At 38.9% G+C, this 27378-nt stretch overlaps 1 protein-coding gene across 20 annotated transcripts in view; it reads left to right on the forward strand.

Annotated features, from left to right (window-relative positions):
- The window catches only part of GOLGA4 (golgin A4), a 119556-nt gene that overhangs the window by 28087 nt on the left and 64091 nt on the right, over window positions 1-27378 (forward strand). For 8 of the 20 annotated variants that reach the window (XM_015131367.3, XM_015131368.3, XM_077992126.1 and 5 more), the window contains 8 exons: window positions 2695-2760; window positions 8038-8352; window positions 12086-12133; window positions 15295-15351; window positions 21075-21173; window positions 22181-22313; window positions 24942-25129; window positions 25402-25485. In XM_015131367.3, the coding sequence (XP_014986853.3) occupies window positions 2695-2760; window positions 8038-8352; window positions 12086-12133; window positions 15295-15351; window positions 21075-21173; window positions 22181-22313; window positions 24942-25129; window positions 25402-25485 (990 nt within the window). The remainder of the gene's footprint in view (window positions 1-2694; window positions 2761-8037; window positions 8353-12085; window positions 12134-15294; window positions 15352-21074; window positions 21174-22180; window positions 22314-24941; window positions 25130-25401; window positions 25486-27378) is intronic. The other 12 variants (XM_015131370.3, XM_077992127.1, XM_077992141.1 and 9 more) reach the window with 5 other exon arrangements.

The following is a 27378-nucleotide window of genomic DNA, read 5'->3' on the forward strand; positions in this document are numbered from 1 at the left end:
TTTTCCATGAACTGGAGGCACAGGGATGGTTTTGGGATGATTCGAGTGTATTACATTTACTGTGTACTTTATTTCTGTTATTATTACATTGTAATATGTAATGAAGTAATTATACAACTCACGACAATGTAGAATCAGTGGGAGCCCTTAGCTTGTTTTCCTGCAACTAGATGGTCCCTTCTGAGGGTGATGGGAGACAGTGACAGATCATCAGGCATTACATTCTCATTAAGACCACACAACCTAGATCCTTCGCATGCACAGTTCACAGCAGGGTTCACACTTCTATGAATATCTAATGTCATCACTGATCTGATAGTAGACAGAGCTCAGGTAGTAATGCGAGTGATAGGGAGCAGCTGTAAATGCAGATGAAGTTTCGCTTGCTCACTCACTGCTCTCCTCCTGCTGTGTGGCCCCGTTCCTAAAAGGCCATGAGTTGATACTGGACTGTGGTCCAGATATTTGTGACCCCTCTTTTATAATGTGTAGTATATTATATTTTTAGACCTAGAAGGCATTCATTGTGATGTTACATGGATAGATGCCGTGTATACAACTGGAAGATAAAAGTTAATTCCTATGTTCTCCCAACCTTTCTTCCCTATCTAACTTTAAGGAAATGTCTTAGACTGATAAAATTTGAAAGCTTTTTATTAGAGGGAAGAGGAGGTACTTAAAGTTTGTCTTTATTAGGGAAAAGTTGAAACATATTACAAAAGTGGGGATAGTGTTGGTACAAGAACCCCTCCCCATATCCATTACCGAATGCCAATAATTAATAACTCATGGCCATCTTGTTTTATCTATTACCCTAACCCCACACTTCCCTGACCACACCACTACCATCTTGCCTACTTGTGCAGCTACCCCTGGCTTCCCCACTCCCACCCCATTGGGTATTTGAAGCAAATTTCAGAAGTTCTGTTCCATCAGTAAATATTTTGGTATATATCTCTAAAACAGTGCTTCCCAACCTCCAGGCACAGGTCCGTGGCCCGTTAGGAACTAGGCTGCACAGCAGGAGGTGAGAGGCAGGCAAGCAAGTGAAGCTTCATCTGCATTTACAGCTGTTCTCCATCACCCGCATTACCACCTGAGCTCTGCCTCCTGTTAGATCAGTGATGATATTAGATTCTCATAGGAGTGTGAACCCTGTTATGAACTGCGCATGCGAGGGATCGAGGTTGTGTGCTCCTTATGATAATCTAATGCCTGATGATCTGTCACTGTCTCCCATCACCCCCAGGTGGGATCGTCTAGTTGTAGGAAAACAAGCTCAGGGCTCCCACTGATTGTATATTATGGTGAGTTGTATAATTATTTATTATACATTACAGTGTAATAACAATAGAAATTAAGTGCATAATAAATGTAATGCACTTGAATCATCCCAAAACCATCCCTGCACCTCTGGTCTGTAGAAAAATTGTCTTTCATGAAACCCGTCCCTGATGCCAGAAAGGTTGGGGACCACTACTCTAAAAGATAAAGATGTCTGGGCATGGTGGCTCACGCTTGTAATCCCAGCATTTTGGGAGGCTGAGAAGGGCAGACCACCTGAGACCAGCCTGGACAACATGGGGAAACCCTGTTTCTACAAAAAGTACAAAAATTAGCTAAACATGGTAGTGCACACCTGTAGTCCCAGCTACTGAGGAGGCTGAGGTTAGAGGATCCTTTGAGGCTGGGAGGTTGAGGCTGTAGTCAGCTGTGAGCATGCCACTGCACTGCAGCTTGGGCAATAGAGCAAGACCCTGTCTCAGAAAAAAAGGATTAAAAAATTTTAGCCACAATATTATTTATCACACCTAAAAATTAGTAATTTCTTACCATCAAACTACCTAATCAGTGTTCAAAAAGTAGAAAACACCTTTGCAAAACTGCAAAATGCAAGATGTAACTACTGAAACATAGTGGCTGGCATTTGGTGGAATGGTTTTGTTTAAAACATGGAAGTTATTTTATCATGAGTTACTTCTATAGTTCTAACTAATTTTAGTTAGACAGTGAATTATAAATGCAATGTAGAATTTTGAACCTCAAAGAATCTCATCTAGTATCATGAAATCTATGCTAGTATGATGTAATCGGTAGAATGTTGCTTAACTGGGAGCCTTTGGCATACCAACAGAACAGAATAAAACAAAAATCTTTCACATCTGGAAGAAGAGGTTTTTAAGTTCTTCTGAAAATTATTATTTCATTTAGATTGCTAACTTCAAATGAATGAGTCATTACCATTTCTTGCTGTCAATATATTTTTCAGAGCTTAGCCCAAATAATTTTGAGTATTATTTTATTGTAGGAAAAAATTGACATTACTTACTTTTCTGGATAGTTTTCTGTTTGAGTGAGATTTGTTAATTGATTCCCTGATGTTGATTTTTGTTATGGGGGAAAAACTGGGGACATAATGAGAAGAGGTATGTGACTAGCTTGAAATAGGTTTTGCTACATACTAATCTTTGCTGTTGAGTTCTATGTATTACAGCAAAATGAATTTTCTAAAATACTTACCATACTACAATAGTTTTGCCTTGCATGAAAACATTCTAATAAATGAACAATTACTAATTTTGTTTAGTAGATAAATGTATCTAATAGATCTTGGTATATGGGCTTTATTCTTAACAGTTTTAAACCTTTAGTTTTTTGTTCTTTTGCTTTACAATGTTTCTTTCTTTTTCTTAGAATGCATCTACTCATGCCTCGAAATCTCCTGACAGTGTTAATGGAAGTGAACCAAGCATTCCTCAGGTCTGTTACTAATTGTTATTTTAGAAAATAACAAGTCATTTCAGAGTGTTGGTCAGTCTATATTAGTTATTAGCATTTGACTTCACATTGAAATGGCGATGTCCAAATATTCAATACAGTGTATATGGTAATACGGGTTTGCTCATGGTTTCTTGGAAAAAGTTTTAAATGAAAGCAGGATTGTATTATTTCTCATTTTAAAAATTAATGTGAAGCCAGGCACTGTGGCTCATGCCTGTCTGTAATCTCAGCACTTTGGGAGGCTGAGGTGGGCGGATCACTTGAGGCCAAGAGTTCAAGACTAACCTAGCCAACATGGTGAAACTCTGTCTCTACTAAAAATAGAAAAAGTCAGCTGGGAGTGGCACATGCCTGAAATCCCAGCTACTTAGGTGGCTGAAGCATGAGAATCACTTGAACCCAGGAGGCATACGTTGCCGTGAGCTGAGTTTGTGCCGCTGCACTCCAGCCTGGGCGACAGAGTGAGACTCCAAAAAAAAAAGGATAATAATAATTATGAGAAAGTAAAAACTTTTTGAAAAACTGTGATCTGAGTTTATAGTTACAAAAGATCATGGAGGTAGCCATATTGAGAGACATACTGAGTTATATAAGGTGGAAGGGGAATATAAAGGAATGAGATCTTTTAAAGTATTCTCTACTTTAAAGTGTATTTTACTACTAGAGTTTAGGTTGTCCTTGATTTTAAAAAGTTATTTATAGAGAGGGGCTCAAGTCTTTTTTTTTTTTTTGAACCCTTCCAAAAAAGAAAAAAAAAATCATTGTGATAGCAGGCTGGGTGCGCTGGTTCATGCCTGTTATCCCAGTACTTTAGGAGGCCAAGGTGGATGGATCGAGACCGGCCCAGCCAACATAGCGGAACCCTGTCTCTACTGAAAAAATACAAAAATTAGCTGGGTGTGGTGGTATGCGCCTGTAATCCCAGCTATTCAGGGGACTGAAGCATGATAATTGCTTGAGCCTGGGAGTGGAGGCTGCAGTGAGCTGAGATTGTACCACTGTGCTCCAGCTTGGATGACAGAGTGAGACCCTGTCTCAAGGAAAAAAAAAAAACCTTGTGATAGCAGTGTTGGAGATGAACATTTGTTTACTTTGGTTTTAGTGATGACTATTGTCATTATCCTGTCTGTTCTTAGTAGTCCCTAATGTAAAATAGTAGTATTTCTAATTCTGCGAACCCAGGGCATGAGTCTAGACAAGTTGATTTATGAGCTAAATGATTCGTGAACTAAATTACCTAGACAAAACATTCGGAAGTATTGTCTAACAAATGTTTAAATGAGCTTCCCAAACTCCGTGGATGGGTGTCATGTGAGCTTAGATCCTCATAACTGTCAGTGAGGCTGGTCAGGTTCTGGGGACAGCCCAAGTCCCTGGGTCTGTTAACTCTGGTCTTGAGCAGCCACTCCAGTTAATCCCAAATTCTTTACAAATACATAATTTTCTATAAGTTCCATGAAGTAGGGGTAAAATATTGGGAGGCATCAGTCTAAACAGCACTGTACTGAACATATCCAGTGATCTTTAAATGATACTATTACAGAGTATGATTTAAAATGTATATTTTCTTTTCTTTTCTTTTCTTTTCTTTTGAGACAGAGTTTCACTCTTTGCCCAGGCTGGAGCGTAATGGCATGATCTCGCCTCACTGCAATCTCTGCCTCCCGGGTTCAAGCGATTTTCATGCCTCAGCCTCCCAAGTAGCTGGGATTGCAGGCTCCTGCCACCACGGCAGGCTAATTTTTTGTATTTTTAGTACAAACAGGGTTTCACCATGTTGGCCAGTCTGCTCTTGAACTCCTGACCTCAGGTGATCCAGCCGCCTTGGCCTCCCAAAGAGCTGGGATTACAGACATGAGCCATCGCACCCAGCCTGAAATGCGTATTTTCTTCTCTCATGGAGTAGTCCAAAAAGACTATAGTTATGAATGCAAAAACTTGAATGAGTTAACTTTATGACAAATTCAGAATTTTAATTAAGACAAAGAGTGAATGTAGGTGATATTCAGGAAATAAGCTCACTGAGGGCTTTGCGCTTTCTTAAATATTACAGATATTTTCTTAAAAAATAAAATGGTATTTATTGTGTACTGTGTATTAGACATATATGAAACATTTTACATATATGATCTCATTCATTCTCATAACAAAAAGATGCCTTCCCTCAGTTTTTTTTTTTTTTGAGACAGGGTCTCTCTCTGTCACCCAGGCTGTAGTGCAGTGGTGCAGTCATAGCTCACTGCAACCTCAAACTCCTGGGCTCAAGCAGTGCTCTCACCTCAGCCTCCCAGGTGACTGGGATTACAAATGTGAACCATCACATTTGGCTTGTTTACTTTTATTTTAAACAAATTTCTGAAAAGTTGATTTTGGGTTTAGCAAATTAAAAACTGTATATACACGAAGCGAGGGGGAAATGCTTACTGTATTTGAGCATATTGACAGCAGCAGGAAACCATAGTTCACAGCAAGGTTGAAGACATGGTAGAAAGCACACCCTAGAGTTCTTAAAACATAGCAGCCTGTGGACCCTCTTATGTGTGGGGCAAAGTATCCTACATAGATTGAACATTCCTAATCCAAAAATCTGAAATCCATAATGCTTCAAAATCTGAAACTTTTTGAGTACCCACATGATGCCACAAGTGGAAAACTTCACACCTCACCTCGTGATGAGTTGGAGTCAAAACACTGGCGTACAACATAGTTTATTCAGTGTTCCCAAGGGGAAAAAGACCCTCCCCACCCTCTAGCTATAAGATATTCTTTTCCAGGCATACCCAGATTCTCTCATATGAGTATGTCCACAAAGGGTTACACAGTGGCACATATGCAAGCCAGATGGCGCCAAGGGCAGGTTCCCCATGATGCTCCACATGGTTCCAAGACTTACGTGCTTTACTTGCTGTTTTTTTTTTCCCTTCTTCTCTGCTCTGTTGTATGAAGATTTGTTGAAAATGTCAAAAAGGCCTGCAGAGGCCCAGCGTGTTGGCTCACGCCTGTAATACTGGCACTTTGGGAGGCTGAGGTGGGCAAATCACCTGAGGTCAAGAGTTAGAGACCAGGCCGGCCAACATGGTGAAACCTCCTCTCTACTGAAAATATAAAAATTAGTCTGGTGTGGTGGCACGTGCCTGTATTCCCAGCTACTTGGAAGGCTGAGGCACGAGAATCACTTGAACCTGAGAGGCGGAGGTTGCAGTGAGCTGAGATCACGCCACTGCACTGCAGCCTGGGCAACAGAGCAAGACCATGTCTCAAAAAAGAAAAAAAAAAAAAATTAAAAAGGCATCCAGCAGAATGCCTCCTCCTCCCTAGTGGACCCATTTCCTGGTCCCTCAGTTGCTTCTGGTGTTTCTTTTTACGTTAAAAAAAAAAGAAAGTACAGCGTAGAGTAACTTTTCAATCAAAACACAGCATCGTAGAGAGAGACTGAAAGCTTACCATTGTTTGTTCTTGCTGTTGCTTAACAGCTATTACAGATATTCTGATGTTACTACTGTGCTGCTTAGTTACCCTGAACATGGTTTTTTTTTTTTTTTTACTGTGTTAATGGTATGTCATATATATATTTCTTTTACTGTGAAGTACTTATGGGTGAATAAGCGTAAGAAAAGTATTGCTTATCAGTAGCATGTAAGTTCAGAGTCAGGAGTGATGGTGGTGCCAGACAACCACAGATTGTATTTGTGGCTGAAATTGTGACACCTTTGCTTTCTAATGGTTCAGTGTGCACACTGTTTCATGTACAGAAATGATTAAAAATATGATAAAAAATTACCTTCAGGCTATGTGTATAAGGTGTATATGAAACATAAATGAATTTCATGTTTAGACTTGGGTTTCATCCCCATGACATCTCACTGTGTATATGCAGATATTCCAAAATCTGGTTCCAAGGTTTTTGGATAAGGAGTACTTAGTCAAAATGAGTTCACAATATACATATTGTTTTATAATTTGACCTTTCCCATTTAATAGTATATCTTGAACTTGTTTCCATATATTATTGTTTATTTTTAACTTTTTTTTGAAAATACTTTATAGCCCAGGACATACTTTTCAAGTTGCCTTGGGGAGTGCTCTCCATATACTATAATTTATAAACTGTATCCTGTAATGATAAACGTTTGGGTTATTTCCAGTTTTTACTCTTTTAAACCACCTGTGATATATCTGGGTGTCTGAAGGGCATGGGGCATATTATCTGCTCTTACTCCTACCTTGCCTAGAGTATTATTAAATCTCTAGAATCTGTGAACAGAACATTTCTGTTTTGATTTTTTAAACTCTAGACTGAAGAGAATCTTTTTTTTTTTCCTGTGTTTTTTGCCTCCACATGATGTCAGATTCCCTGGAGTATTTCACTCCTGGCACCTTTGAGATCATACAGTGACCCTGTTGTTAGCTAATGAGAATGAGCTTCTAGGAGACATCGTTGAATATTGACTGCTGTGACCTGAACAAAATAATACTGCTTAGAACAGTTAGTTGAATTAGGTCATATTATTTTTCATTGTGACTAAATTAATTTGTTGTTATTCCACTTAATTAGGAGGACAGGTCTTGCTTATCACTGTCTAACATTGGAGTTACTGATCTGTGCAGAGGGACTCTAACTCAGACCTTTCAACTGTCCTCCATGATTTGTTAATGCCTATTTTTATTCCTAGTAGACAAATGGTAAGTAGAGCAGAGTTGGCTGTTACTAGTCAACTCTGCCTCACGTTCCCTTATTAAACAAAGTGGATTCATTACATATTACCCTCCCCCTGCCCCAGTTCGCCTCTTTTCTTGAGAATGATCAAGCATCACTACATCCATAAAGACCCTCCAGATAAAGCCCACTCGAGTTCAGTTACACACTTCACATTTCATGGTACATACCTACATTTTAGACACTGGATATGCAGATGGTCACTACCTTCAAGGATCTTACAGTTTAGTGGATGAATCCTCACAATACACTTGTGAAGTCAGCTTGGAAAGTACTGCTTTTTTCTTTCTTACAGATGTGCAAACTGAAGGAGAGTGACTTACTGAAGGGCATGCACCCCAGTCCTCTGACTCCAGGTCCAACAATTTTTCAGCGATAGCCAAGTGTCTTGTTTTTCAGAAAACAATGTATTATGTAAAATGTCAGGAATATAAATTCAACTTGTTAGAACTTTTATTAGATTATTGCTGGTGATAGGGGTAATAGAAGTCTAAATGTGTGTATTTTAATCCACACATTCTGTTGGGTTTTGGTTGCAGTCAGGTGACACACAGTCTTTTGCACAGAAGCTCCAGCTCCGGGTGCCCTCCGTGGAGTCTTTGTTTCGAAGTCCAATAAAGGAATCTCTATTCCGGTCTTCTTCTAAAGAGTCTTTGGTACGAACATCTTCCAGAGAATCCCTGAATCGACTTGACCTGGACAGTTCTACTGCCAATTTTGATCCACCCTCCGATATGGATAGTGAGGCTGAAGACTTGGTAGGGAATTCAGACAGTCTCAACAAAGAACAGTTGATTCAGCGGTTGCGAAGAATGGAACGAAGCTTAAGTAGCTACAGAGGAAAATATTCTGAGGTAGGAGCATGATCTTTTTGCCTGTACAAAAATTTCTTCCGCTTGTTCTCTCATTCACATTACTGTATTGCTTTACTCCTGTGATTGGCTAAACTGTTAATTCCCTAGATATATCCTGGTTACTAATGGTATGTAGTTTGTGGCAATATTTAGTTAAAGACTTTCAATATCTAGTTAAGTAAAGACAGAGGCCCTTTGGCAAGACTCTTGGTAAAAGTTTGGAAAAGATTGTTGTCTGTAGCCTTCTGGTTCTTATATTCTGTTCCCCTCTCCTTTTGTAGTCCCTCTGTTCAAGGTCACTTGAACACCCAGTGTGGAGTTCATCTTCTGTTCTCATATCCTCTCCTTTATTCCTCTCTAACTGATGCGACTCCAAAATGACCTCATCTTGCCAATGAGGTTCCCATTATTACTGACTCTAAAATTGTTTTAGGTAGCCTGATTATCTGACAGATTTGGTTTGTTCTCATTGTACCTACATTTAAACCTTTGCCTTGGATCAATCTTTTCATTGCTAAACCCGTGAGAATGACACTCCTTGTTTGGTCTAAGGGAGGAAGGAAGTCAGTGCTAGTCCATTTCGCTTTTCAATCCTTTAGGAATGTAGCATCTTCCTTTCAGGCTAAATTTTATTTGTTGCCCTCCCTCAATTCCCTGTGCATCCTATGCAGTTAAAACAGTTCTTTCTTAGGAAAGCCTTTTTGGAGTAAGTTGTCCATATCTTTTTGTTTGTTTGTCTTAAAATGTGTAATGTCTTATGGTTTGTAAATCACCATTGTAGTTAATTTTAATTAATGAATACTAAAGTTCAGAGTCAGTATGTTAAAGATGGCTGTAACTTCTGTTTCCAATTATGACTATGAGTAATTTTATCCTACAACCAAAAACAAAACAAAAACCCAAATGAAATATACAATATAAGATATCTTTTTAAACTATGAAGTGCTGACAAAATAGGAAGCAATTATCAGGCTTAAATATATAGGCTGGCTGGAACCCACCCAGAGATATAAAGAAGGCATTAAAGCCATGTATGTCATGAGGCACTTGTAGAATCAAGCATCTTTTTCCTTTACATTTTTTTAACTTTTATTTTTAAATTTCTACCAAAGTTAATAATGGTCATGAATGTTTAGTCTTGTTTCTTCACTAACTTAACCATGGCTTTTAGTTTGAAGCTGGGGTAGTAGTATTTAAATATGCTAGACACTGTGTATTTTATATTTATTTGTTGTTGTTGTTTTTGAGACAGGGTCTCACTTTGTTGCCCAGGCTGGAGTGCAGTGGCTCAAACACGGCTCATTGGAGCTTCAACTTCCCAGGCTCAAGCGATCCTTCAGCCTCAGCCCCAGCCCTGTCAAGTAGCTGGGACAACAGGCGCAGACCACCACACCCAGCTAATTTTTGTATTTTTTCATAGAGATGAGGTTTTGCTATGTTGCCCAGGCTGGTCTCGAACTCCTGAGGTCAAGCGATCCTCCCGCTTCAGCCTCCCAAGGGCTGTTCTTATAGGCATGAGCCACTACACCTGTCCTGTATATTTTATATTTATAATGTCATGTAATATTGTACCATTCCTATAGATGTTAATTAGCTCAATTTTGTAGAAAAAGAATTGGAGAGTCATAGTAACTTGCTGATGTTGCCTGGTAACTTGCTTATGGTCGGACAGGTTGTAGTTGCAGAGTCTGGATTTGATTTTAGGTCTTTCTGGTTGTTTCTAGTATTCTGTGCTGTCTCAGAGTCAGGCAGCTTATTGGGATCAAAAGAACTCATAGACTTTGTCTCTACCTCTCTTTGGCATTGTTAGTGCCTAGGATGAAATAATGTTGTAAATGACATCTGATTCTTGGGTTACTCTTCCACACACACCACCCCCCTCCACCCGTTTTTTGAGCACCATTTTTCTTTTTCTTTTATTTTTAGTTCAGGGATACATATTCAGAATGTGCAGGATTGTTACACTGGTAAATGTGAACACCATTTTTCTATTTTTTGTGAGATGGAGTCTCACCCTGTAGCCCAGGGTGGAGTTCAGTGGTGTGATCTCGGCTCACTGTAACCTCTGCCTCCTGGGTCCTGGGTCAAGCAGTTCTCCTGCCTCACCCTACAAGCATGCGCCACCATGCCCAGCTAATTTTTGTGTTTTTAGTAGAGAGAGGGTTTCACCATGTCAGCCAGCCTGGTTTCCAACTCCTGACCTTGTCATCTGCCCACTTCGGCCTCCAAGAGTGCTGGGATTACGGGCTTGAGCCACCACGCCCGGCTGTGACCACCGTTTTTCTGTGTGGTGTTATGATAATAGTAAGCGGAGAGTCCTGGTCTTAGGCAGAATTTTGTTTTTTATATTATTTGTTGCTAGACTCACCTTCCATTGCTGCTTTTTTTTTTTTTTTTTTTTTTTTTTGAGACAAGGTCTCACTCCTTCACCCAGGCTGGAGTGCAGTGGTGTGATCACAGCTCACCTTGCAGTCTTGAGTTCCCAGGGTTAGGTGATTCTCCCACCTCAGTCTCCTGAGTATCAGGGACCACAGGCACACACCACCACGCCTGGCTAATTATTTTGTATTTTTGGTAGAGATGGCATTTTGCCATTTTTGCCCAGGCTGGTCTCCAGCTCCTGGGCTCAAGCAGTCGTCCTGTCCTGGCCTCTCAAAGTGCTGGGATTACAGGTATGAGCCACCATGCCTGGCCCTATTGCTGCCTGTCTTTTGATTCAGGATATCACTAGTGGCATTTGGGGGACGCAACAGCCTTCCAAGGTAAATGGCAAAGCTCTAATAGGGGATGCTTCCTCTTAAATCTGCAGCTTATCTCTTTAGCACTTCCAAAGTAGGGTCGAAAGAATTCACTGGAGCCATGTACTTAGCCTTCAGATGAGTAACGCTTTTTTTTTTTTAAATTATAATAGAGACAAGGTCTCACTAAATTGCCCAGGCTGGTCTCGAACTCTTGGGCTCAAGTGATCCTTCTACCTTGGCCTCTCAAAACGTTGGGATTACAGGCATGAGCCACTGTACCCGGCCCTAGATGAGTAATGTTTTATAACTTATAGGCTGAAAAGATTTGTTAATCCATAATTTCATCAGGGTGTGCTAGAATGTTTAAATACCGTATTTAGGTTAAATGGTTAAATATCTCTTTAAGGACTTGAATTACCAGTTTTCATCTGTTGATTATGAGGTTCTTTGCTTAGATTTTTGCAGAGCTATAGTCACAGACCCTATAACCAGAAGGAACTTTTAGAAATCAATTACGTGATCTATTATAGTCCAAAGCAGAAAAATCGCCTGGTGAGCTCATTAAAACATAGTTTCCTGTCTCTCCACACCCTTCCCAAATCTTATTCAGTTAGATTGGGGTGGGGCCCAAGAATTTCTGTTTCAAGCAAACTTGCAGGTGATGCTATTGCTGATTTAGTCTGTGACTATAGTTTGAGTAGCCTCCTGCCTTTAGGCAAGCTGGCTTGAATCACCACCTGTGAATTAGGTACTAAAATTTAGAGGTATATCTCTAAGATGAAGTCATATGGAGATTTAATGTCTGTCAAATTTACATTTTGTTTTTTAGAAATGTATGTCCTATGTTAGTTTTGACTGTCATGCATTTAATTAGGTTATCTTACAAGAACTCTTATAATTTATTTTTTGACTTTCATAAAGAGAATTTTTTAGTGGACTTTAGAATAATTGCATTTATTTAAGAATGACTAATGTTGATGACTATATTTTAGCTTGTTACAGCTTATCAGATGCTTCAGAGAGAGAAGAAAAAGCTACAAGTAAGTCATTTGTCGACTGTATTATTAAGTCATAATTTTTAAATCAGAAAGATCTTACATAGTAAGGTATTTCTAACCCTTCCTTTTAAATAATTGTGCATATGAACAAAGTATTAAACTTGTTTTAACATTATTGGAGGTTTTGATAATGAGATCCCAGAGATTTTACCTCTGTTAAGGATGAGCTTCCTTGAGTTACAGATCTCTGTAATGTTTAAGAAGTTAGAATTTACAGCATGCCTCTCTCAAGCATGTTTTCTAGTGTCTCAGTCTATAGGTTGCTTCCTTGTTTTAGTAGTAAAGACATGTCTAACCTTCCATGCAGAGTGGTAACACCAGTTATTTATTGTTAATTCAATGTTCTAGTTGTCCGTAGAACATAGGAAATAAGATAATTGCAAGGAGTTTTTAATTTATTTGATAATGTTTTCTTTCTTTTTTCTTTGAGATGGAGTCTCGCTCTGTCACCCAGGCTGGAGTGCAGTGGTGTGATCTCGGCCCACTGCAACCTCTGCCTCTCAGCTCAAGCGATTCTCCTGCCTCAGCCTCCCGAGTAGCTGGGATTACAGGCGTCCATCACCATACCTGGCTAATTTTTATGTTTTTAGTAGAGACGGTGTTTCACCATGTTGGCCAGGCTGGTCTTGAACTCCTGACTGCAAGTGATCCACCCTCTTCTGCCACCCAAAGTGCTGGTATTAAGGTGTGCACCACTGCGCCTGGCTTTGATAATGTTTTCTGAAACATGCAGCCCATTGAAGTGGGAGGTAATTTTGACTTAACCCATTGTGCTGTTAATATTCCATGAATTCATTCTCAAAAGGTTACCTTATTCTTAAGTTTGGTTGGTATCTTGTTTGTGTTTCTTCTGTGAATTGCCTATGGATTTTTATTTTTAGATGTAGGTAAGTAATTCTGACACTAAGTGACAGTAAAGAATTGTGGTTTCATAGTTCCAAATTTCAATAATGTTAAGAGATAAAATTTGGCTGGGTGTGGTGGCTCATGCCTGTATTCCCAGCACTTTGGGAGGCCAAGGTGGGTGGATCATCTGAGGTCAGGAGACCAGCCTGGCCAACATGGTGAAACTCCATCTCTAGTAAAAATACAAAAATTAGCCAGGTGTGGTGACGGGCATCTTTAATCCCAGCTACTCAGGAGGCTGAGGCAGGAGAATAGCTTGAGCCTGGGAGGCGGAGGTTGCAGTAAGCCGAGATCATGCCATTGCACTCCAGCCTAGGTGACAGAGCAAGACTCCGTCTCAAAAAAAAAAAAAATAAAAAGATAAAATTGAATGCTTTGCTCTCTTTTCTACGTGTGTGCATGCCTAGAAACCTTTTAAAATAGGCAAATATCTTTTCAATAGAGCCAGTGAAATTAAAATTGTGGATATTGCCAACACTCTTACCTATGCTGCTTGTACTAGCTAACATTTATTGAGCTCCTACTGTGTGCCACACATTTTGTTATATTTAGTTCTAGCCTCTTTCCTGTGAAGAAACTGAGGCAGAGTGACTCGTTCATTGTTGCACAGCTTGTAAGAGGTAGGGAGGAGAGCCAGGATCTTTTTCCTAGCAGTTAGACTGCAGAGCATGTGCTTGTAACTACTGCACTACAGTTTTTCATCATTCTCAGCATGGCATGTTCCTGCATTTAAAATTTTATATTTGAAACTGAACAAACAAAACCTGTGTTCATGGGTTTTTTTGGGAAAAAAACTTTGGTTTTGTTTTATTCACTTACAAGTCCCCACAATACAATCCAGTCATACTCCCTTGGTCATAAGTAAGCCATTTGCCTATCTCTATCCCCTTGTTTTGCTCGTTAGTCCACACAAACCAGTGAAGTTTCAGATTACTCTATTCCTTTACCTCTGTATTTATGTTGTACAGGGATATATGGTTACTTTGTTTCCATAGGCCATAACTTTCCAAGTTTAATTTCCTTTACTAGAGAAAAGTACCTTCCTTACCCTACCCCAGGAAAGGGTGAGTCATTTCATCTCTCAATATTAGTCTTTTATTAGCTTCTCAATTTTTTTTTTTTTTTTTTTGAGAAGTCTCGCTTTGTCGCCTAAGCTGGAGTGCAGTGGTGCGATCTTGGCTTACTGCAACCTCCGCCTCCTGGGTTCAAGGAATTCTCCTGCCTCAGCCTCCTGAGTAGCTGGGACTAGAGGCACGCACCACCATGCCCGGCTAATTTTTTTTCTTTTTTGAGTAGAGGCGGGGTTTCACTATGTTGGCCAGGCTGGTCTCAAACTCCTGACCTCGTGATCTGCCTGCCTCAGCCTCCCAAAGTGCTGGGATTGTAGGTGTGAGCCACCATGCCTGGCCAGCTTCTTGATTTTTTTTAATGTATGGTTACTAATTTAGCCATCTGATGTTCTTTGTGAAGTTTTCTGGATTTTTTTTTTTTTTTTTTAATGGAGTCTCACTCTTTCGTTCAGGCTGGAGTGCAGTGGCACGATCTTGGCTCACTGCAAGCTCCACCGCCCAGGTTCACACCATTCTCCTGCCTCAGCCTCCCGAGCAGCTGGGACTACAGGCACCTGCCACCATGCCCGGCTAATTTTTTTTGTATTTTTGGTAGAGAAGGGGTTTCACCGTGTTAGCCAGGATAGTCTTGATCTCCTGACCTTGTGGTCCACCTGCCTTGGCCTCCCAAAGTGCTGGGATTACAGGCGTGAGCCCCGTGCCCGGCTGGTTTTGTATTTTTAAATATAGACAATTATTTTGTTTCTAAGCCACAAAAACCTTTAGAACAGGCTGTTAATTGATGTGTTCCACACATTATAGGTTTCAGTGAAATAAATTGCAGTTGGAATTTGATTTAATTTTAAAAAATTTTATTTTTTAAATTGAACAAACAGTAAAATTGACTTTTTGTTTGGTTTACATGCCCATGCATTTTAACAAATGTATAGATTTTGAACCACTGCCACTGCCAGGATGCAGAACAGTTCTATAACATCATGATCTAAGTTTTAACAGATTTTTCAATATGGTCACATCTTTAACATTTTAATCTTGTCCTCTATCTTCAGGTTATTTTTGGATAAACGGTTGTAATATTTTAAAAATAATTATTTTTGACTTGCTTTGTATTTACTGTGTCATACAGTTAGCTGTTTAACCAGTTTTTTTTTTCCCTCTCAATTAAAGGGTATATTAAGTCAGAGTCAGGATAAATCACTTCGGAGAATTGCAGAATTAAGAGAGGTAAGTTTCAGTGATGAGTACTTTGAAAATAGTAGTTAAATCTCATATTTATCAGAACTGTTGTATGTCCTAGGGTAGTTTCATATGCATCTCATTAGTTATACAAATAACTAACGAGTCCAGCCTCCAAGACCAGGGGGTCTGTTCTTAAAGTTTTTATTTGTATGATTTTTCTAAGATACGTTGTCAAAATTAATGAAATAAGGTCTTAGCAACAGAATATCATTTGTCTGCATGAACAGTCAGCGTCAACTTCCAAGGGTTAACTGGGTTCTTCTGTTAAGTATTTCAGGCTTCTTTTTGTTTTTCCTAACCATCAGTCTTTTTTATAAAATAAATTATGTTTATTGTAATTTTTAGGGGGTGAGTAATTTTTCATAGTAGACTGTTTGAATTCCTTAATGTCTTCCCGTGGGCCATGTGTACCCACTTGCCATCGGAGTAGGCAAGACCACTCCTGGTTTGACTTGCTGTCTCAAATTATTTTGTAATGAGTACCTGTTGACTTTTGGGGTTCTCCTGCTGTCAGGTCCATCTGATACCTTGTTGCTTCCCTCTGCTTTCTCCTATACAGATCCCAACAATTGCATATTTTACTGCTATTGGTGCTTTCTCTCCACTCACTTATATTGTTTGTTGAAGAATGTCTTGTTACCTATTTTTGTTATGAATGTTCTTCATGGGTTTTTGTTACTTTCTGTTAATTCGTTAATGAAACTAGTATTATTTTGAGAAGTTTGAAATAGGTAGCTTTAGGACAAATCCAAGTAAGTTTAATGTTTTAGGTATTGTAACTGTGTAATTTATCAGTCCAAGATACAGATTTAAAAAGTATAGATAGCCTTAAAAGGGTCAGGTAAATTAATAAATCTATAAATAGTAATTGAGAAAAGCTAGTATATTTGTGGGAGGAGACAAAGAAGAAAAACAAGGGAGTATAGATTAGGATGATATCATCAATATAGCCATATTGTCCCATAGAATATTCTTTGTTGTTATTGTCAATGACAGACTATTACGTGAATTAACAATCAGAATTAATCATATAGGAATTCCATGTATTATATCACTAAAGTTTTATTCTTATTGCTATCATGTTTGATTTCTAGTCTCTTGCAATATTTTTTATGTAGCCAAATCACTGAATTTTTGTGATATGAAAGAAAGATTATATAATTTACCACAATTCCCAAATAAATTCTTTAAAACATTCTAAACATGACTTTGAAAACCAGGCTAATTTACTTTTGTTATACTGACAAGACCAAGCATTGGCGTCAGTAATACAAATAATTACAGATGTCCTTTATTAATTAAAATTTGTATAACTTCTTTTGGATTAATAACTTAGAAAAATGTATACCCACTTTGGAAGTTATAGAGAAGGAACAAAACCTTAACTCCTGGTCTGCCCAAGATTCTGGTTTTCTAGTTGGACTGGGAATGTGTTAGTACTCAGAAGAGTATGCATGGGGGTTAGGCGTATGCAACAAAGGGGTTGTGGAAAGTGAGAGAATGATAGCTAGGGTATCCTCTTTTGTTTCTCCTGCTTTATATTAATAGAAAGTGCTTTTAGCAACTAAAAGCCCCTTTGCTTTTGCTAGAGGGGCAAATAATACGGCATTTCTACCCAAAAGATTTTTCTGTTAAGCTAATATCTTTTTGCTTAACATTTCTTTTTTACTTGTCTTGTATTTTGGGAATAAATGAAGGGTGTTAATGATAGGTATCTTGTATTTCTGGTGAGAAATTAAATGCCCATGTTTTATGCAGTTAATGATTAGATACACATAGTAATGGAGAGCAGGCATGTTTAAAATTCAGAGAGTGTACATTAGAGATTAGGCATCAGGTTTTGATGCCTAAAACCTGATAAATCCTCTTTAAAACATTTGCATTATTTAAATATGCATTGAATAAAGAGACAGGAATACCTCTTTATAATGTTATTACATCTGGAAATACAGGAATACCTGTTTTTTTTCCTTCCTATGCTCAGCCCTTCTCCACTAGGACCCCTCGTCTGAGGGAGCTATACTCAAGAAAATACAGCTGAATGGGAAACACATCTACTTTATTCATAGATGAGGAAGCACCCATGTGATTGCTGGCTGTTAGTAAAGATAGGCCTCCTATCTATTCTCGAATTTAAATTATAGAACCAGCATTCCTTGGCAACATCAAATGGGGAAAGAAAAAGAATTGACTTTGCTAGCGGGCCCCAGCCTTACTCATCTACTCAGTTGCAGCTGTTGAGGGACTTAGAAAAACTGTGAGAGAGCTCACTGGCTAAAAAGCATGCCTTGTCATGCTTGTCTGTGGTAAAATGCATTTGTGTTTACCTTCCAAAGAGGGTGGAGCTCTGTGAGTACTCTGAATGCTGCCAGTTAGATTTGCAACTCTACCTAAATTTTTTAGGAGCTGGTGAAATATTGGGGGCAAAGACCAGAGGTAAGGGAATATGGAACTAAAGGGTCTATTTTAACTTTCCTGTCTAAATCCATAATTTTATGCAGTAACTTTATCTTCCTCTATTAGGAAATATTAATACTTATCAGAATCACAGATTGAAGAATTTGTTGTTATTGTTTTTTAATCCACCTACATGTGTTAGTTTTCTAATTACCACCAACTTAATGGCTTCACACAGCACAAATACATTATGTTGGAAGTTTGATCCAAGCCTCACTGGGCTAACATATTGACAAAATAGTGTATAGGTAGCCGGGAGAGGGAGAAGGGGACATGATTAAAAGATGCTCCCTTGTATCGGAGAACTTTCTGTCTAGATGAAGAAATGAAAACATGCAAAATCTGAAAACTATAGTATAAATCGAGGAGTGTTTTTTGGTTTGTTTTTTGTTTTGGTGGGCTATTAGGACCGCTCTGTAACAGAGCCGAGCATGGAAGGTTGTAGGTTGTAGGAAATTATTTGGAAGAAATGAATTTTACCTTCCAGTTCCTTCCAGAAGTGGGGGAGAAGGGATGTCATAGGGCCACTAACTGTTGTATTTCGGAATAAAGACATCAGGAATTTCTTCACCCAGAAGAAATTTCTTTCACCCATCAGGAATTTCTTTCACCCATCAGGAATTTCTTCACCCAGATTCTTTTATTGGCATTATTTCATTAAAGAAGTTGTGGCCGGGCACAGTGGCTCCTGGGCACAGTGGCTCACACCTATGTCTGTAATCCCAGCACTTTGGGAGGCTGAGGCGGGTGGATCACGAGGTCAAGAGATTGAGACCTTCCTGGCCAACATAGTGAAACCCCGTCTCTACTAAAAATAACAAAAATTAGCTGGGTGTGGTGGCATGCACCTGTAGTCCCAGCTACTCAGGAGGCTGAGGCAGGAGAATCACTTGAACTTGGGAGGTGGAGTTTGGCAGTGAGCCTAGATCGCACCACTGCACTTCAGCCTGGTGACAGCGAGACTCCATCTCAAAAAAAAAAAAAAAAAGTTGTTTTAGTACCAAAGCAATTAGGAAGGACATGTTCCCAGGACAAAGTAGCAGCTACTTACATGAAAGGAATTTAGATCTAAGAAAATCTCTCCACATTGGCTTTTGTTTCTTATTTCACTATGGATCTCTGAAAACTTTATTTAGAACATGACCAGCATTTGGAGACTACTGCTGTGGGAATGTCAAGTCAGGAGACATTTGTGAGAGGAAAAGTAAAAAATATGCTCAGAGATGTTGGGGCAATGTGGGTGTTGGGCAGAATAGAGAACACTTATAAGTGTACCAGATAGTGCCTCAGTGTTTTGCTGGGGCAGTTCTCAGTGTTTTGAGAATTAATAAGTTAGAAACAATGTAAGAAGAGGGAGTTGCTTATAAGTCTTTGAAAATATTGTTTGAGGAAAAGTTTTCTAGCAAATGTGTGAGGGATGGATTAAATTAGAGGAGGACTTGAGGTAAGGAATCTGTCTAGAAGGCTAGTGAAGGAAATGAACTATCACAAGCTTGTCCAACCTGCAACCCATGGCCTGCATGCAGCCCAGGATGGCTTTGAATGCTGCCCAGCACAAATTTGTAAACTTCCTTAAAACATTGTGAGGTTTTTTTTTTGTGATTTTTTTTTTTTTTTAAATGCTCATCAGCTATAGTTGGTGTATTTTATGTGTGGCCCAAGACAATTCTTTTTCTTCCAGTGTGGCCTAAAAGATTGGACATCCCTGATCTGAAGTTTTAGACACCTGAACTGTGGTTATAGTTATGGTAAAAGATAGGATCTAATTCTAGAAAAAGTAATAAAAAATATTGATTATATGCAGGGATTAACAAAGATAAGTAAAATGTGACTTTGAATATTTTGAGTTTAGGGAACTAGTGAAGTATAGGAATCCCAGAATGATAAAGGAGTGTTTGATATTTCCATATGCTAACCTCTAGCATTCTAAGGGAGAAACATAGAAGACACAAGATTGAATCCAGAGGGCTGGAAGGAATCAGTGAAGGACAAAGAGGAAACTGTAATTGACAGGAATGTAGCCAAGAGCCCTAAAGCCATGGTCAGCAGATATAGCCAAGAAAAGCTTCCATAGGTGATTTTGTCATTGTGCGAATACCACAGAGTGTTCTTTCAAAAACTTAGATGGTATAACCTACTATATACCTAGGCAATATTGTATTGTTTATTGTTCCTAAGCTATAAGCCTGTACAGCATGTTACTGTACTGAATTCTGTAGACAGTTGTAACATAATGGTATTTGTATATCCAAGTCTATCTAAACATAGAAAAAGCACAGTAAAAATACGTTATTATAATATTATGAAAGCACCGTCGTATATGTGGTCTGTCATTTTCCAGAATGTTGTTACGTGGTATGTGACTATACCTAAAATGAAAGGGTAATTACTGGTGGCTGGTATTGCAGAGAGATAAAAATAAGTGGATTTGGTTAGGAAGGCTTGTTAATGACCTAAAGAAAGCAGCATTTTAACTAATTGCAGGGACTAGAAATTTCATTTTACAGATGAGAAAGCATTTGGTTTCGACTATCAGATACTTTCATATATTGGAGGAGGAAGACTCTACTGGCTGTTTGGCATATAATAATTTGGTTTCAGATCAAATGCATATAATATAACACAAGTAGTAAGAGTCTCAAAGTTTTACTTTTATCTTCAGTAATTTTTTTTTTTTTTGGGAGACCGAGCCTTGTTCTGTCACCCAGGCTGGAGTGCAGTGGCAAGCCTCAATTCACTGCAACCTCTGCCCCCAAGTGATTCTCCTGCCTCAGCTTCCCGAGTAGCTGGGACCACAGATGCCTGCCACCACACCCAGCTCATTTTTGCATATTTAGTAGAGATGGGGTTTCACCATGTTGGCCAGGCTGGTCTCGAACTCCTGACCTCAAGTGATCCACCCTCCTCGGCCTCCCAAAGTGTGGGATTACAGGTATGAGCCACCGCACCTGGCCTATCTTAAGTGATTATTTATTTTCTCCACATTATTATCAATGCAGCCATCATTACAGCTCCAGAAAGTGTACATTTTTCTTCTTGGATCTTCACATTCTTTAAGGAACAAAATTATTTGTTGATGCAAATGTTTTAAATAATGTTAATGTTTTACATGCTGATTATTCTCTAATTATTGTCGCTGATGCCTTAAGGGAAATGTAAATCTGTATTCAACATGTTTTTAAATTTTGAAAACTTTAAGTTTATATTTTTTGTTTTATACTGAAAATTGCCTGTAAATCGTTTTGTTTTAGGAGCTCCAAATGGACCAGCAGGCAAAGAAACATCTCCAAGAGGAGTTTGATGCATCTTTAGAGGAGAAAGATCAATATATCAGTGTTCTCCAAACTCAGGTAAAAGAATGAAAGAAAAAGTATGGAATTTTTTGGATAAGGAAAAATAGAGGTGGTTTGATTTGGATATCTGCAAGGTTCCAAAAGTTTTTTCTTTTTTAAGACCTATTTTTAAAACTTTTTGCTTTCCTCAATTTTTTTATTTTTAATTTTTTTTTTTTGAGACAGGGTCTTGCTCTTTTACCCCGGCTGCAGTGCAGTGGCATGATCATAGCTTACTGCAATCTCAAATTCCTGGACTCAAGCAATCCTCCAACCTCTGCCTCCAGAGTAGCTGGGACTACAGGCATATGCCACCGTGCCCAGCTAATTTTTAAAATTTTTTGTAGAGATGGGGTCTCACTCTGTTGCCCAGGCTGGTCTCAAACTCCTGGGCTCAAGTGATCCTTCCGCCTTGGCTGCACAAAGTGTTGGGATTATAGGCATGAGCCACCACTCCTAGCTCCTCAGTTAATGTTAAGGATATTTTTTTATTTATTGTATCTTTTGACTAACTGCATAATAATAATAGCAAATACAAAAACCGACTGTATTGGGAGTAAACTTGTTTTATTTTCCCCCACTTTAGTAAGAAGAGTATCATTTAATCCATCCTCTCTCTGTTTTAAAGAAAGTACAATAAGCCATCTACATTGATGTGTTTTGTATGTGTGGATTCAACCAACTGGATAGAAATATTTAGGGGTAAAAAGCCATGTGTAGTGAACATGTAGACTTTTTTTCTTGTCATTATTTTCTAAAATATATATAGTATAACAACTATTTGCATAGCATTTTCATTATTTAGGTAGTTTATGTAATCTAGGGATGATTTAAAGTATACTGGAGGATGTGTGTAGGCTGTATGCAAATACTACACCATTTTATATAATGGACTTGAGCTCCTGCAAATTTTGGTATTGACAGGGAATCCTGGAACCAATCCCCCACAGATACCAAGGGACAATTGTACTACTCCCATAGTTTTTTTTTTTTGGCTTTTTTCTAATGAAGCACATTTATATTAGGTTTCTCTGCTGAAACAACGATTACGAAATGGCCCGATGAATGTTGATGTACTGAAACCACTTCCTCAGCTGGAACCACAGGCTGAATTCTTGACTAAAGAAGAGAATCCAGAGAGTGATGTAGAGCCAGTAGGTAAGCTTCATTTTGTCAAAAGGTTAATTTAAAAACTAGAGGAGGGCCGGGCTCCTTGGCTCACACCTGTATTCCCAACACTTTGGGAGGCTAGTGTGGGAGGATCGCTTGAGTTCAGGAGTTTGAGACCAGCCTGGGCAACATAGAGAAAACCCTTCTCCACAAGAAAAAAAAATGAAAACGAAACCCCAAGAAAACCTAGAGGAGGATTTTGAGAGATTCCAGGATGTGAACTGATAGATGTGGGCTGAGGTAGAAATGTCCGTGGTCCTAATAGTTTCAGGAAGATGCAAGGGTTTGTTTTTTGTTTTGTTTTTTTTTGGTTCTTTGTTATTTAGGAGAAAATAAGTGTTTTTTGTTTGTTTGTTTGTTTATTTGAGGTGGTGTCTCACTCTGTTGCCTAGGCTGGAGTGCAGTGGCATGATCTCGGCTCACTGCAACCTCTGTCTCCTGGGTTCAAGTGATTCTCCTGCGTCATCCTCCTGAGTAGCTGAGATTACAAGTGTGCACCACCACGCCTGGCTAATTTTTGTATTTTCAGTAGAGACGGGCTTTCACCATGTTGGCCAGGCTGGTCTCAAACTCCTAATCTCAAGTAATCTGCCTGCCTCCGCCTCCCAAAATATTGGGATTACAGGCGCGAGTCACTGTGCCCAACCAAAATAATTGTTTTAATATGCAAAAATGTCATAGTCTGTGAGTAACACCACATTTTCATTGTAACTGAAATTCATTTATTATGCTACACTGTTTTTTTAATAGCAGTAGCTAGAGGTCATATGAACAGGTCAGTTCTGCTTACATGCTAATAAATGTGCTATGTGTAATTGTTTGGATATTTTCGTTTTTAAATAATATTGCTTAAATATTTCTATATTCTTAGATATTTGTATTTGTCGTATTTCCTATTAATTGCTTTTTAACTGGAAAAAGAAGAAATAGCTATATTTTGTCTTAAAATTCAGTTATAGCCTTCTTTGCTTTGAGGCTTGGAGGTATATACGCAATAAAATTCCCATCTTTTATTTCCTAGCTTTTTCTTTCAAAGGGACTTAGGCTAAACTTGGAGTAAGTAGTTGAGCAGTTAACTGTCTGAGCAGCCAGCCTGTGGTGGGGTGGTGGGGCGGGGGGTCGTTCCCGAAATTCCCCAAACATGTGGAAACTTCAGACTCATAAATGTAAAGTGATGGAGAAAGCTGCACTTACCAGAACTTCTCTCAGAAAGATATTAGAATGTGGTTGGAAAGAACACTGTACTTTATTAATCCTTTTGGGAGGTGAGCTAAGACACATAATTTTGAATAACAAAAGATGATTATCAAACTGCCATTTTAAGGAGGGTGGATTCAGTTAATGTTAGTTAACTACTGTGCCATTCTGAATGGGGTTGAACCACAAAGAGGTGAATTCACTACTAAGCTTCTTCAGATAAAGATTAAACAACTAATACTAAGTAGAGTTTTGGAAGGGTGCCAGTTTATTAGCTGACTAGGGTTGTCCCTTCTTCCTCTGACTAAGAGTATAGCAGAACGTTGGTGTAAGAATACACTCCTGGCTGGGCATGGTGGCTCTCGGCTGTAATCCCAGCACTTTGGAAGGCTGAGGCAGGCGGATTGCCTGAGGTCAGGAGTTCGAGACTAGTCTGGCCCACATGGTGAAACCCCATCTCTACTAAAAATAAAAAAAATTAGCCGGTCGTGGTGGCATGCACCTGTAATCCCAGCTACTTGGGAGGCTGAGGCAGGGGAATTGCTTGAACCAGGGAGATGGAGGTTGCAGTGAGCCGAGATCACGCCACCGCACTCCAGCCTGGGTGGCAGAGCAAGGCTCCGTCTCAAAAAAAAAAAAAAAAAGGAATACACTCCTGTGTACTAACAGACTGTTACTGGAGCACCCTTATATTTGTAACTGCCCAATGGGTTCACCTTGCCCACTGCCTAGACAGAGCTGATTTATCAAGACAGGGGAATTGCAGTAGAGAAAGAGTAATTCACACAGAGCCGACTGCACGTGACCGGAGTTTTATTTTACTCAAATTAGTCTCGCCAAGCATTTGCGGATCCGAGTTTTTAAGGACAATTTAGTGGATGTGGGGAAGCCAGTGAGCCAGGAGTGCTGATTGGTCAGGTCAGAGATGATATCATAGGTAGTCAAAGCTGTCTTCTTATGCTGAGTCACTTCCTGGGTGAGAGCCACAAGATCAGATGAGCCAATTTATCGATCTGGGTGTTGCCAGCTGATCCATCAAGTGCAGGGTCTGCAAAATATCTCAAGCAGTGATATTAGGAGCCGTTTAGTGGTGGTCAGAATCTTGTGGCCTTCAGCTGCATGACTCCTAAACGATAATTTCTAATCTTTTGGCTAATTTGTTAGTCCTACAAAGGCAGTCTAGTCCCCAGGCAAGAAGGAGGTTTGTTTGGGAAATGGCTTTTATTGTCTTTGTTTTAAACTATAAGTTCTCCCAAAGTTAGTTCGGCCTACACCCAGGAACGAACGATGACAGCTTAAAGGTTAGAACCAAGATGGAGTCAGTTAGGTTAGATCTCTTTCACTGTCTCAGTCTTAATTTTCCAAAGGCGGTTTCATATTCCTTACTGATGGCCCCTCCTTATGCTGCTTTATTGTTAGTGGAAGATGGAACTTCTGCTAAAACACTGGAAACACTCCAGCAAAGAGTTAAGCGTCAAGAGAACCTACTTAAGCGTTGTAAGGAAACAATTCAGTCACATAAGGAACAATGTACACTATTAACTAGTGAAAAAGAAGCTCTGCAAGAACAACTGGATGAAAGACTTCAAGAACTAGAAAAGATAAAGGTAAAAGAGCAGATGAGTTTTGTTCTAATTTAATCCTGTAAAGTTAGATCCACAGGCTCCACAGCATGGCTTGTACCTCCGGGAAAGGAGAGTGGATGGAAAGGACATTCTTGTTTGCCCTGGCCTGCATAACACTTACTATACCTTGAGACTTCCTGTGTACTTTTCTCCTTCTACACTGTAACATGTATATAAATTTGATAAATGTTTAGAGTTCTCAAATGAGAAGAAGCTTTATTAGAGATGGAAATGAATTTCAAAATTTTTTTTAGGACCTTCATATGGCTGAGAAGACTAAACTTATCACTCAGTTACGTGATGCAAAGAACTTAATTGAACAGCTTGAACAAGATAAGGTAAAACAACAAAACCTATGATACTAAAATTTGTCAAGAGGTCCCAACATTTACTTTTGAAAACAGTTGGAAACATTCATGCTTGTTTCTGTTTTCCAAAATTATTGCAGCTTTTTCCATGAAAAATCTTTTTAATTCCTAGATTTATGTAACTACTAGCATTAGTTTTGTATCGTGTGAAACTGATTCTGATTTGTTGATTCCAGTCAGCATTTTGATTTGTAGACTAGAATAACTGTTGCTAAGTAAGTTTATATTTATAGTGCATAACTACTTTACAGAGAAAAGTTAAATTATTTATAGTTAAGGCATTCTAAATGTGAATAATATCAGTATGTTCTTTCAAATAATATGGAAACAGATTAATCTCTCAGATAAGTTGCCTAAAAAATAAATAAGGGGCTGGGCACAGTGTCTCATCCCTTTAATCTCAGTACTTTGGGAGACTGAGGCAGGAGGATTGCTTGAAACCAGAAGTTCAAGATCAACCTGGGCAGTAAAGCAAGACCCCCTCTCTACAAAAAGTAACAAATTAGCTGGGTATGTTGGTATATGCCTGTGGTCCCAGCTACTCGGGAGGCTGAGGCAGGAGGATTGCTTGAACCCAGGAGTAAGAGGCTGCAGTGAGCTATGATCACACTACTGTACTGCAGCCTGGGTGACAGAGTGAGACCCTGTCTCTTAAAAAAACAAAAAGTAAGTAAGTGATAATGTATATATTAGCATAAATAACAATTTCTACAAATAAATCTTAGAATGTGTAGGTGAGATTGGAGGATTGAGGAAGGAATGAGTCTTTTTTTTTTTTTTTTTTTTGAGACGGAGTCTCGCTCTGTCGCCCAGCCCAGGCTGGAGTGCAGTGGCGCGATCTCGGCTCACTGCAAGCTCCGCCTCCCGGGTTCACGCCATTCTCCTGCCTCAGCCTCCCGAGTAGCTGGGACTACAGGCGCCCACAACCGCTCCCGGCTAGGAATGAGTCTGACCTTTGGTAGTTTGGAGTTGGAGCAGCAGCTATAGCTATGCAGCAAAGACAGCCAGAAAATTCATGGGTTAACAGTTTTGACCTAAGTCTTTCAATCCCAAGTTCTTGGGTCCTTTTTCTAAGCAGCTCCCAGTTTGTTCCATACCATCCACCAGTTTCTTTAATATTCCGGGTTATCACTACAGTATTTTAAGTGGTCATGTAATTAAGAACATGTCAGAACTGTCCTGCTGTTAAAATGTATTGGCAGTCTTTTTCATCCTTTTGATAATATTGCTTTGCTAGATTATAAACTTCTTGAGGGCCTATTTAAATTTTTTTTTTTTTTATTATTACTAAGAACTTAAAACATTTACAAAAGAAAAGCTGCTAAAATGAATTTCTGTGAACCCACCACCCATCTTCAACAGTTAACATCTCATGACTAATCTTGTTTCATCTGTACCTTCTCAACTCTCATTGTCATACTCATCCCAGGATTGTTTTAGAGCAAATCCAAGAAATTTTATCATTTTTTTTCCAAAAGTATTTTAGTATATCTTTAAAATAAAAGATGTTATTTTTACAATAATACAACCACATTATCATGATCACATCTAAAAATTTAATAATTTTTTAATATGACCTGCTATCTAGTCAGTTTCAGATTTTCTCTAGTCTCTCATATATTTTTTGCTCTTTTATGAATCAGGGTCCTTATAAAGTTTTTTCATTGCAATTGGTTGGTATGACTCTCAAGATTTCTTTTAATTTAGAGGTTCGATTATTTTCTCTCCTTCTCTTTCCACTATATTTTGGTTTTTGAAGAAACTGAAGTCCCATGATTTTGTTTTGAGATTTCATATAACAGTGTCTTACTTACCTGGTTGTTATCTTTCTATCTCTCCATTAATATTAGCCATCTGGAAGAG

The sequence above is a fragment of the Macaca mulatta genome, chromosome 2 (assembly GCF_049350105.2).
Source record: "Macaca mulatta isolate MMU2019108-1 chromosome 2, T2T-MMU8v2.0, whole genome shotgun sequence".
Classification (NCBI taxonomy): Eukaryota; Metazoa; Chordata; class Mammalia; order Primates; family Cercopithecidae; genus Macaca; species Macaca mulatta.